The sequence below is a fragment of the Leucopleurus acutus genome (genome assembly GCF_964270905.1).
Source record: "Leucopleurus acutus genome assembly, chromosome: 8".
Classification (NCBI taxonomy): domain Eukaryota; kingdom Metazoa; phylum Chordata; class Mammalia; order Artiodactyla; family Delphinidae; genus Leucopleurus; species Leucopleurus acutus.
The window spans coordinates 66,004,934-66,017,237 of record NC_139151.1 but is presented as its reverse complement, the minus strand read 5'-3'; the positions used below and the strand labels follow the sequence as shown (position 1 = coordinate 66,017,237).

General features: G+C 34.1%; 1 protein-coding gene across 2 annotated transcripts in view; it reads right to left on the bottom strand.

Annotated features, from left to right (window-relative positions):
* USP47 (ubiquitin specific peptidase 47) overlaps positions 1 to 12,304 on the bottom strand; it is a 120,975-nt gene that overhangs the window by 52,569 nt on the left and 56,102 nt on the right. For both annotated transcript variants that reach the window (XM_082844938.1, XM_082844939.1), the window contains 4 exons: positions 10,321 to 10,417; positions 6,157 to 6,302; positions 5,498 to 5,577; positions 3,386 to 3,535 (listed from right to left, as the gene is read on the bottom strand). In XM_082844938.1, coding sequence (XP_082701064.1) covers positions 3,386 to 3,535; positions 5,498 to 5,577; positions 6,157 to 6,302; positions 10,321 to 10,417 — 473 coding nt within the window. The remainder of the gene's footprint in view (positions 1 to 3,385; positions 3,536 to 5,497; positions 5,578 to 6,156; positions 6,303 to 10,320; positions 10,418 to 12,304) is intronic.

The window sequence follows — 12,304 nt, the reverse complement described above, 5'->3', positions numbered from 1 at the left end:
TAAAAGGTTGTAATTACCTAATAAATCACTGAGAATCAAGTTTTTTAAAAGATTAATATATATAATCTTTCAGGATTAATAACAAACTATGTGAAACAACAGGAAATTATAACATATATTTTAGTATTCTCACTCCCCCCCAAGGTCCCAAGGACATAAATGTTAATGTAACAAAGTAGAGACTTCCTTAAATCACCTTAATCTAATGCAGAGCTTCACAAACTACGTTCCTTAGAATCCTAGTGTCTCTTGAAATACTGACATGTCCCACAGAGAAAATATAAGATTGGTTAAACCCAGTTAAACAAATTTCTCCACTACAGGAACACTCAGGGCATTTAAAATTAAATACGCACTGTAAACTTCCCACAGAGAATTACAGCTACACAGTTTCCCAAATTTATTTAATCAGAAGCCTTCTCCCAAACATCTATTAAATCTCATTGGAGACTAGTGTTGAATAGAACTCAATCTGAGAGACAGAATGGCAGAAGAACCCTTTTCACTACTTGGCCAGGTAGAATGAAGACCAGAAATTTAATAAATATTATAGTTATAATAACTAAGAAATGATTCAACAAAGAAAATATTAGGATGAAAAGCTTTTTAAAAAACTATACGTGATTCCTAGCACTTACTAAAAAACTAGTCTGTTATCAATCACGGTGAAAAATAACCATGAAAATTGATTACAGATGTTATAATGATAAATTAACTAAGTGGCAACTCCATTCTAATTTAACCTTAAATATTATTCTCAAGTTTATTTAAACATGGAGATAAAACAACTATAGAAATTGGATGTTTCAGATGAAGTTTAAAAAAAACAACTTTCATTTTTAACAGAACTTCACACTTAATTATCTGAAATTAAACACCAGGTGTTAACCTCATGGAACACACATAACTATAGTATTATGGCTCACTAAACAGAATATATAATAAGCAGAACATATAACCATCAATGTTGTATGTGTACGTAAGTACACGTGTGTATTTATGTGTGCATGTATTCAAGTATGTTTATGTGTATATGTATACACAGCCAATACGGCAAACATACCAGAGACCCTTAATAAAAGTAGAAAAATAAATTTTAAAAGAGTTCAACTCAAATTAAGGCCAAATATTATAAGAGTTTGAATGAGATTTTATAATGCTTCTTTTAACTAGACATTTACAATCCACATTTATACCAAATTCTTTTTAAAACACATAGAACTAACAAAATACACAATGGCAAGCAGTGATATAACACTAAATTTAGATGCTGTATGATGATTTCTGCAGTTTAACAAGTGTAGGTTATAAGTTTGAATTCAGAAAATAAAGGGAAACCACTTACCTCTAACTAAAGTTTTCTGAAGGTAGTATCCTCCTTAGAACCCCTATCTTGGGTAGTTTCACCTGCTGTAATTTCCCTCAAGAGATTCCAGCAAAGTCTAGGAAGGTTTAGGTTTCCTTCTGCAAGCCCTATTAGCGCATGTGTGTTATAAACCTGCTCACATACTGCTTCATAGCTGTAACTTCCAATTCCCACTGAATAATCTCCACCACCACCACCACCGTCATCCATGTATCAGTGCAGGAGAGAATTTGGAGAATTTCATTTAGAAATGTGACTTTTTTCACTTCTCCAAAAATGTCCTCCAAATCATTCCACTGCTATGTCTATAATGTACTGAAGAGAGTGGTGACGATTCAGCAGGTGAATAAATTACAACATATAGATTTAGCTATGCAATTATATTTGCTGAATACTCAAATATTAGATTCCAACATAACACAAATAAAACTAGCTTTCTCAACATTCAATAAATATGTAAAAAAAGGAAAAACTAAACTGAACATATATGTGAAAAATCTTACATAAAAAATACTTTCATAAATAAAGTAGAAAAAATAGTGTACATCACTTGGGACTACTGACTATTTCCCTAGTATATTTTGTTAAAGAAATGCCAATATTTTAAAATAAGCTAGGAGATAAGTCACTGAAACACATGTTAATGATTTTTCAGTATGTCACTTCTACCTTAACCTGTCAAAATAAATAAAGTAAAAACAGAACAAAAATGAAAAATAAAACTAGCCACTCAAAGCAATGCCAATCTCATATACCCAGAGTGGCAGTTTACAAAGGGTACTATTAAGCACTTAACAAAATTTTTCAAATCTATTCAGGAAGCTGACTGAAAAACAGTGGAGCAAAGGACGCCTGATCTTCCACTATCCAGAAAGTCTTTTCCTTTGGATTTCCACTGACTGATTCCATAACTTCTTGCTGATCATTTCCTTAAGTCATATAAAAATAGGAGAAAAAAAGAAAGGGCATCAATTGTCCTAGAGGCCAGAGTACTAAACCATACTTGTAGCACTAATTTAGAGGCTAAAGTATGGACTAGCTTTAAGAACACTGATTTTAGCTGCAGCCACCATCGGCTTGACTGCAGCATAAGTAAGATCCAAAGCAACATCATGATGAAATTCTACTTTTTCAGATATCTTAGTTAGCTTTGAAAGTTTCCCCTGGCTCATAACAGGTTCAAATAAATGTTTCTGAACTCTAATTTTAAATGTCAAATTAACTCCTTCCAAGACTCTCCCTTTGTATAAGCAATTCAATACGCAAACCTAAGAATAAAACGCAATAATAAAATTATCAAAACGCAGTTAAAAATAGATAACAAAAGGAGGAATGAGAAAATCTTAATTGCCCAATTTGATACTCAATATATAAGTAACTAAGTTAATTATATATAGTTCTGAGTCTTCAAATTATCTGTGGTTATATAATACCTGCATCATTTTAAAATTAAATTTTAGAATAGGGATGCTTCTTTAAAAAATGTGGCGTCTGTTTGTCAAAAAATCCAGAGGTTATTTTTCCAATGGAACAAAACAATACCCTCAAAACAAAAAAAAATCACAGAAGTAGACTTACAGGGAATTCCCTGGCGGTCCAGTGGTTAGGACTCCATGCTCTCACTGCCAAGGGCCCAGGTTCAATCCCTGGTCGGGAAACCAAGATCCCATAAGCCACACGGCAAGGCCAAAAAAAAAAAAAAAAAAGTACCATTCATAAAATAGATTGTTTAGAGCTTAAAAAAAAAAAGAAAGTGAAATAATCTAGTCACCTCTAAGAAAGAATAAAAGATTGAGCCATGAGGCAGTATATTTGCATATACTTCCCCTCTTATACATGCACTATTAGGACTCACTGAAGGGTCAAAAATCTTCTAGATCTTGCTAGTTTAAATGCAGGAATGTCTAACAACCCAAGAAGGTGTATCTAGGATGATACTTACCTTAGGATATATTATACCACTGTGCTATTATGTATTCTGTGTATGGATACACAAGCAGTCAGCTGAAAGGTACACACCACACTAGCAAATGCTTGGCTGGACCCATAAGGTCGGATGACCAATGGAATATCAAGATATGTGTCGATTCTCCAACCCTCATAACCACATTCCAGACATCTCACGTAGTCCTTCAGCTTGCCTTGATACAGTTCATTTATAAGATCAGCCTAAAAAATAAGAACATTTATATTTTTTAAAGCGTTCCTTAAAAGTTACCAATATTTTATGTCTTTTAGAATGATTTTCAAAAGGATATTGATTCTTACTGTTGAAGTTTTAGAAAGCTTTACGATTTATCTAATCTGAATTCTACAGAAAAAAATAAAGGTTTAACAAAAACAAAATAAATTAAGAATGTGCAAAAATTATTTCAATTCTCACATTACTAAAAATCCCACTATTAAAATGTGTTTTGTTGATAAGCTGATTACTGATTTCACTACTAAGCCCTGTATTATCTTTTCATTAGGATGAGAATACATCATGACATTATTTTAGGCATACTGATAATCACACAGCTAAACAACTGGCTACTTTTACAGCTTTACATATATTACCACCACTTTCGCAATATTCTGATTCCTAAAATCATATCCTCTATCTCAAGGTACAAATAAAACTTTTTAACTTTCAGTAATATACATAAAACAATTTAAAGAAAAAATATACTGTAATTTTTTAAATGTACAGAAGTTGAAAAAAAAATCTTAAACTCCATCTCCCTCAAAATATCCTCACCTACAAGAATGGATCTCTCACCTACTCCCCAAACTTAGCCAACTGGGGCTATTCTGACTCAAAGGAGGCAGGTAACTCCCTAAGTAAGGACCCTCCATGTGAATGTCTTGCCTCAAGATTCTTGTACCCAAACTTGGGAACTCAGAAGGAACGCCCTAACTGGTCTTAATAGAAGTGTTGACCCACATAGGGATGTAACGAGGAGGAAGGGTACCTTCAGACCTATGAAAAAGAAACACCCCAATACCATCTACATAAAGTTATGAAAATACAATCCTATAATGAAGAGAAACTAGATCACTAAATGAACTTAAAATTTTTTCCAATATCTCTTAAGAACAGTTAAGAGGGAAAGCATATTACAGTTTACCTCTTTCATAAATTTATACCTCTTCAAGTATCTAGAATTCATAAGCCTTCAAATTAGGATCCACCATAACTGTCTACTCTAATACTTATTTATTTAATGAAGCTTTCTTCATTCACCTGCCCCAGTTATATTTGATTATGTCTTCTCTACCTGAGAGGGCATTTATAAGTGTTTCAATCCAGTGTTTTTCAAGCAGTTTTGATAGCAAGCCACAGTAAGAAAATAATGTACACCGCAACCCAATACATATAACTGTAACAAAAGTTGCATAAAACAATACTTACCCTTACTTATGTGATGCTTCTCTTATACTTTTCAATTTTATTCCTTTTTTTTAAAGTGCTGGTGTTGATTCACTAAATTTATTTCATAAGTGAATGGATCACAATCTAGTTTGAAAAACTTTAGTCCAAGCCATCATAATAGTTCCAATCAGAGAGTAGATCCTCCAGGCTACCTTCCAGATTCTTCCCCCTTTTTACCTCTAGTGATCTTCTATCACTACACCTAGCATAAACCCTCCTCTGTACTGAGTCCTGAGCCCCATCCAGTTCAGCCTTATGTCTCACCCCAATGATATATCTAATATTCTCCCACTTCTAACCTGTTCCTCCTTCCACTGGATAAGAAGAATAGGGTCAGATTAACAAGGATCCTAGGTGTCAAAAGCATGCCTATACCTGACTGGTCAAAAAGAAGGTAATGCTAGATGAATATACTTTACAATGTATACTTTATAATGTGTAACAGATAAGCCATCTAATTTACTTAGCAAATATCTGAAAATACTGTCCAAAAATCATCCCCAAAACACACACACATGTATGAATTACCTAGTTCTTAGCTAAACAGAGATCATCTAGATCACAGGGCCCAACTTATTTTAAAGATGAGGAAACTGTCAGTACTTTGACAACTGGACTAATGCCCAAGTTTTAAAACATTCCAATAGAATAAAGTCACTGTAAGGTAATGAATAATTTATTAGAAAACACTCCCCTCAACCTGAGAGATAAATTACCTGTTCTGTTTGTTTCCATTTCTGTTCCAAAGCATCAAACATGACTCTGCACAGTTCTTGTACATCATGCTGCTGCCAAGCTATTTTAAGATAAAATTTAATTAAAAAGAGCTATTAACTTAGTGTAATGTAGCATTAATTTGTTGTTTAAAAGCAAATTGTCAGAAATATGGAAAAGTCTACATAAAATAATGCTAAATTTAAAAAGAACACAAAATATACGTTATAGTCATAAAAAGGCAATCACACGGAAAAGAATCACAAGAGCTCATCACTTTATAAATAGCATATGCTCTATAGTGCTACAATATTTGCTATTTTTGTTATTTTTCACTGTAGAGTCAAGAAATATGATAATAAAAATCTAAGCCAACAACACCCTTTTAAAATTTTAGCTTGAGTACATAAAAATAGAGTATAACCAAACTTACTTTACAAGAAAATTTTAATTGATCAAAAATTTATGCCTCAGAGCTTAAAATTTCAAAATAAGTTATTTTTTTTTTTTCAAAATAAGTTATTTTTAAATGCCAGCAAAAAGCAATCAAAAGGTTTAAGGTAAAGTTAATTAAGATGTTAATATGTGTCATTTGTTTATAATACGGTCTCAGAATTCCTTTGACTATTACAAATACTTATCATTATAAGAGAATTGGTACCCTCACTACTATCCCATCCAAAGCTCCTTGTAACATCTGTGGTTTCAATTGCTCTCTTTTTGCTGGTTTGTAACAAAACAAAAAGCCTTTGAAGTTGGTATGGTATACTCGTCACTGGATCTTCTTCAGATTCTTCAAATTCCCACCTATTGAAATGAAATGTTTGAAAATTATCTACAAAATATCTTTATTCTTTAAAGCATAATTAATATTATCATAACAACTGTTAAGATGTTAACTCTGAGGGCTTTGGATATTAACTGAAGCTATTAATATCTAATGAAACATTAGTCTTTCTCTAATTCATAAATTTAGAAAAAAGTTAGACTTTCACGAGAAAAGGCATAAGAAGGCAACATGAATAAAACGCAAAGGTCATTTGAAAGTAATTGATGAACTTGAATCTGGTCAAGATTCTTGTCCTAATTATTAACTCATAAAAATACAGGGAACAGAATATTAAATGACACTCAACCATCAAGATGCAAACTGTGAAAAACTATAGGAAAAATGCCATCAGTTTTTGATATATATATATATATATATATATATATTCAAGGAATAAATTGCAATGTGGAAAAAAGATCGAAGGGGATTAAAAGTCAATAGGTTGAGTCTTCTTTTGTTTTTTAACATCTTTATTGGAGTATAATTGCTTTACAATGTTATGTTACTTTCTGCCATACAACAAAGTGAGTCAGCTATACCTATACATATATCCCCATATCCCCTCCCTCTTGCATCTCCCTCCCACCCTCCCTATCTCACCACTCTAAGTGGTCACAAAGCACTGAGCTGATCTCCCTGTACCATGTGGCTGCTTCCCACTAGCTATCTGTTTTACGTTTGGTAGTGTATATATGTCCATGCCACTCTCTCACTTCGTCCCAGCTTACCCTTCCCCCTCCCCGTGTCCTCAAATCCATTCTCTACATCTGCGTCTTTATTCCTGCCCTGCCCCTAGATTCTTCAGAACCATTTTCTTTTTTTAGATTCCATATATGTGTTAGCATATGGTATTTGTTTTTCTCTTCCTGACTTACTTCACTCTGTATGACAGACTCTAGGTCCATCCACCTCACTACAAATAACGCAATTTCGTTTCTTTTTATGGCTGAGTAATATTCCACTGTATATATGTGCCACACCTTTATCCATTCATCTGTTGACAGACACTTAGGTTGCTTCCATGTCCTGGTTATTGTAAATAGTGCTGCAATGAACATTGTGGTACATGACTCTTTTTGAATTGTGGTTTTCTCAGGGTATATGCCCAGTAGTGGGATTGCTGGGCCGTATGGTAGTTCTATTTTTAGTTTTTTAAGGAACCTCCATACTGTTCTCCATAGTGGCTGTATCAATTTACATTCCCACCAACAGTGCAAGAGGTTCCCTTTTCTCCATACCCTCTCCAGTATTTATTGTTTGTAGATTTTTTTTGATGATGGCCATTCTGACCAGTGTGAGGTGATACCTCTTTGTAGTTTTGGTTTGCATTTCTAGGTTAAGAGTCTTATCAATCAATTTCAATGCACAGATCTTGTTTAGATCGTGATTTGAACAGAATGTTTAAAAAAGATATTATGAAGCAATCAGGGAAATCTTAGTGACCTGAGATATAATTTACAGATGATATGATTGGGTATGTGCTTCCAAATAATCAGAATGGAGGATTATAGACAAAAAAGATTGATAATGAGTTGATAATATCCAAAGCTGGGTGATGGGTACAGAGGGATTCATTATACTATTTCACTATTTTTTAATATTTTGAAATTTTCCATAATTCATGCCTACACACCTAAAGTGGTAGGTTCTCTCCGGCTGTTACGTAGCAAGTGAAGAAAATAAGCAAACAGAACCCTATCCTTCATGCTAGTGCTACCCTGTCTGTAGCCCAGCGAGGTCCAGCTTCTTAAAGGAGCCATTCCTTCCTTAGTTCTACATTATGAAACACCATCAGGCTCTTGGGCTTTGTTTCCCCACCTGCAAAAAGCTTCATTCTCTTTTTACAATCTCTAAGGCATCCTCTTTAATCTTATCTCTCACTCCCCCTCCACTCACTGGGCTCCAGTCACAATGGATTTTTGTTCCTCAAAGGCTTTTGCACTTACGGTTTCTTCTGCCTTGAATGTTCTTCTCCTGTATCTTCACAGGACTGACTCCTGTCAAGTCTATTCTATGGTATTTCCTCAGAGGGGCCCTCCCTAACTACTCAACCTACGTCTTGACAGTTATTCTTTCCATACTGTCGTGATTTTCTTCATGGCATACATGACTGTGAAATGAGCTCATTCTATTGGCTGACCTAGAGAAGGTCTAAGGGAGGGACTCTGTCTTATTCACCACTGTAATTTCTGTGCCTAAAAGAGTGCTTGGCACACAATAAGTGTGCAACATATGTTTGCTGAATCAATCAATCTGGCTATGCTCTTACTCTTTTCCACAGAGGTATATGTTTACGGACCTCTTCCAGGGTGGAACTCATGGTTAAGCTCCTGGGGTCCCTGTTCCTAAGCAACACTCCCCAGAGAAGGCACATTATCATGGACTACTGAGTTTGTTCTAGTTTTGAGGACAAGCTCTAGATTTCATCTATTAACCTCATCTTCCATCTTCTTCTGACAAAAACTCCATTTAAGCAGATCTCCTGGAGGCCCCTGCAATATATCGCACTTAGTGGCATCAACTACAATACAGGTCGAATAGGGTAATGGAAATTCTGGCATCTAGTGGGTTGCTACTTCTAGCAGTGTGGCTTCTGGCAAACTATTTAACCTCTCTGTGTCTTCAGTTACCTCCTTTGTAAAATGTGGATAACAGCATGTATTCAATAATTCATACAGCTACCATGAGAATTAAATGAGTCTATATGTAAAGTGCTCAGAACAGTACCTGATACAAACTAACAATAACAAACATTTAGGTAGCACTTACTATTACTCAGTTTTGCTCTTGAAAGTCCTCCTGTCTACAAGGCCCTCTTTTTCGTCTCTACCTGGCCAAACCATACCTATCTTCAGGACCTACCTCAAGTTCTACTTGCTCTTCTAAGCCACTTCTCCAAGTTTCATTAATCTCCCTTCTCTCTAAACTCTCATGGTATTTAGCCATCCTTAAATGTTATTTAAACTATTTTATACATACATATATTGCTACTGTGAAGAGATCTGTAAATTACTTAAAAACAAAGATCTTATTTCTAACTTCATCTCTCTCTACCAAATGCCTAGCATATAAACACTAGGTAACAAATACTTGCTGAATGAAAAACAGGCCAATTTTTACAAGTAAATTCAGATGATGAGCTTACATATGAATGCAATGGTAATATAATGTTGTTTGTAATATCAAAAGTTCCAAAAATAGTTTAAATACATATTTACAGTAATTACAAAGATGTTACTCAAAAGTAACACAAAAAGGAGAAAAATACCAGTTTATTTGTACTTTAAAATGTCTTAAAAAATAAGTTATGTATACTGTAAAGGAATACACAAAGTGAGAGTGTATTAAATGTATTATAATAGGATACTCATAAAAATAAATGTCTGACTTTAGGGTTTATTTAAATATGGACTTCCTCCATAGAGCATTTTAAAGTATCTGATATATATACATTCTTTTAAAAATACATTCTCTCTCTCTCTCTCTCTCTCTCTCTCTCTAACACACACACACACACACACACACACACACACACGCACACACACAACACCGGAACAGCTGCATTGTATTTTAATTAAAAAACAAAATCTTCAAGTTTAAAAAGACAACTTTGTTTCTTAAATTGAGAGGTGGAGGAAAAAAGAATATGGTTTACACATCCAGATTATCTCCAAAAGCAGATAACTTATTTCTTCACAAAGGCATTAAAGCTAAAAGTGAGGAAACTTAAATACAATAATTTATCTTAAACATAAATCTTATCAATTTTATCCTTTTGCTGTCTATGCACTTCTGATTCTCTCTCCCCACAAATTTTTCATATGCTGTCTCTCATAAGATCCTTTTCTTATTTACTATTCAAGGTATGTTTTAAGAAGTGAGAGATGCCCCAAACTTAACAAATAAGTGCAAGAAGGAAGACAGACTTAATTAGTTAAAAACTATATTTTCATTCTTAAATCAATTTTATTTATAGAATTTTTTTTGAATACTCACTTATATAATGCATTCCTAAATTCAGGAGTCATAAAAAGTGTTTGCAAAAGGCTATTCAAATAGCAAGTCATTGCTTGGTTTACTAATCCCACATATCCTTTAAAAAAAAAGCACACACAAATATACATAAATCAGCATTTACATCAAAAAATTAATGAAAAGAAAACTTAACAAGAATTTACTACACAGTAAAAATTGAGAGGTTAAGGTTACAGTTGGAAATTATTTCAATTTTTTCAACAGCACCTAAGAAAGACCTCTTTGCTAATATGTGCACTATGTAAACCTTATTTCTCAGAAAAAGTCAGGATCTTTGGACATATTGCTATACGTCCAGAGATACACATGGATATTACATAGCATTTAATAAAACTTTAAGAGGGTTATGTTTAATAAAGTATTTTTTGACAAAAATCATCTTTGTTCACCAAATCTAAAAGTTGTGTATTAAAATGGAAAAGTATAAACATATTCACTTTAAACATCATATATACCCAACAAATGAAGACAGTACCGAACCAGTTATCCCAGTCATCAGGCCCCATAAACCAATTTCTACCAAGAATTAACAACAGGAGATAGATTCACTGTATACAAACTCAAAGTGACTTCCACTGTTTTAACAAACCCATGAAGTATGAAATCCCACAGATCAGCACGCTATGCAAAGAGTGACTATTAAAGTAAGAAGAGAACTCAGAGATGGAGGTAGGGGAGAACCGAGAGAGGGGGAGAAGGAAAAGAGAAACTTACATGCATTCAAAAGTCAAGTGAACTATTTTAAGTACTTAGTTTTATATACCTAATTGGAAATGGCTACCACTGTTGAGAACATTTTCGGAACTTCTCCTTTGAAGTAGACTTCAGGCCCAGTTTATGAGGTACACATAGCACACAAATCAGCCTCCTCATTTTATTATACCTCATTATTTTAGTAAAATGTGGTAAACACATTGCTTAATAATTAAACTTATTTACTCCCACTTAATACTGAAAGACTTGGTTATCTCAAAAAAACGTAAATCTTTTCTCAATACATGCCAAAGGCGTTCACTGAAGCTTTTTGAAATACTTTTTCAATTTCCCAAGAATTAACAAAAATATCTTAAGAAATGGTAAACACTGTGGATAAACTATATTGCTAATGAAGGTGATGAAAGGACCAACAAATGCACAGTGAACCTTGGTCAGTTGTGGAAAAGAGGAATAGATTCCATGCTATCTGCACTTGTACAATTCTAAGAAGAGACCAAGTAGTTACCTATCGTTCACTCTGGACTAAGGTTCCAGCTTTGATTTCTAGTCCCTTTCATCTTTAAGAATACTATGTATATATGTTTATATATTTACTTTACATTGTTATATACTTATAAACTGCTTCAATTCCTAACCAGCATGCCCCACCTGAGTTGTGCTCACAACACCCTGTTCTACTCTGTTCTATAACTGTTTATTTACCTGTATGGCTTCCCCAACAGACTGTGGGGGGAGGGGTCAAATCTGATTTCTCTATCTATCCTACTACTTAGCATAGCAGCAGGTGCACTTGAGGGAGAAGTGCATATGACTTACAAGTAATACAAATCTGTAAGATATCTGGACTGATTATTAATAATAAAAAGCATTATTTCATTCTTAGGTTATATAAACGGACTCTTTCCCATAAACGACAGCACTCAAGCAAGGAGACCAGGTTGTTCTGCACCTTCTTCTCAGCTGAGGCTGCCTGGGATTTCCCTTCTTCTCCATCTCCTTCCCCCAACTCCTCAACAGTCAGGGACAACCACTCTACCTGCAGCCTTAAAAGGTAAATGAATACTGCTATTGTTCTTTGTGTACCTTAAGACCAATCATGTATCATTTATTTATGACTTTGTTTCCCTTCCCTGGGCTTAAAAAAGGGTGGCGGGGGAGGGGTTTAAGGGAAGGAGAGAGTAATAATTTTTGCCACTGCTGTTTACTTTACCACTAGCAATAAGAATCA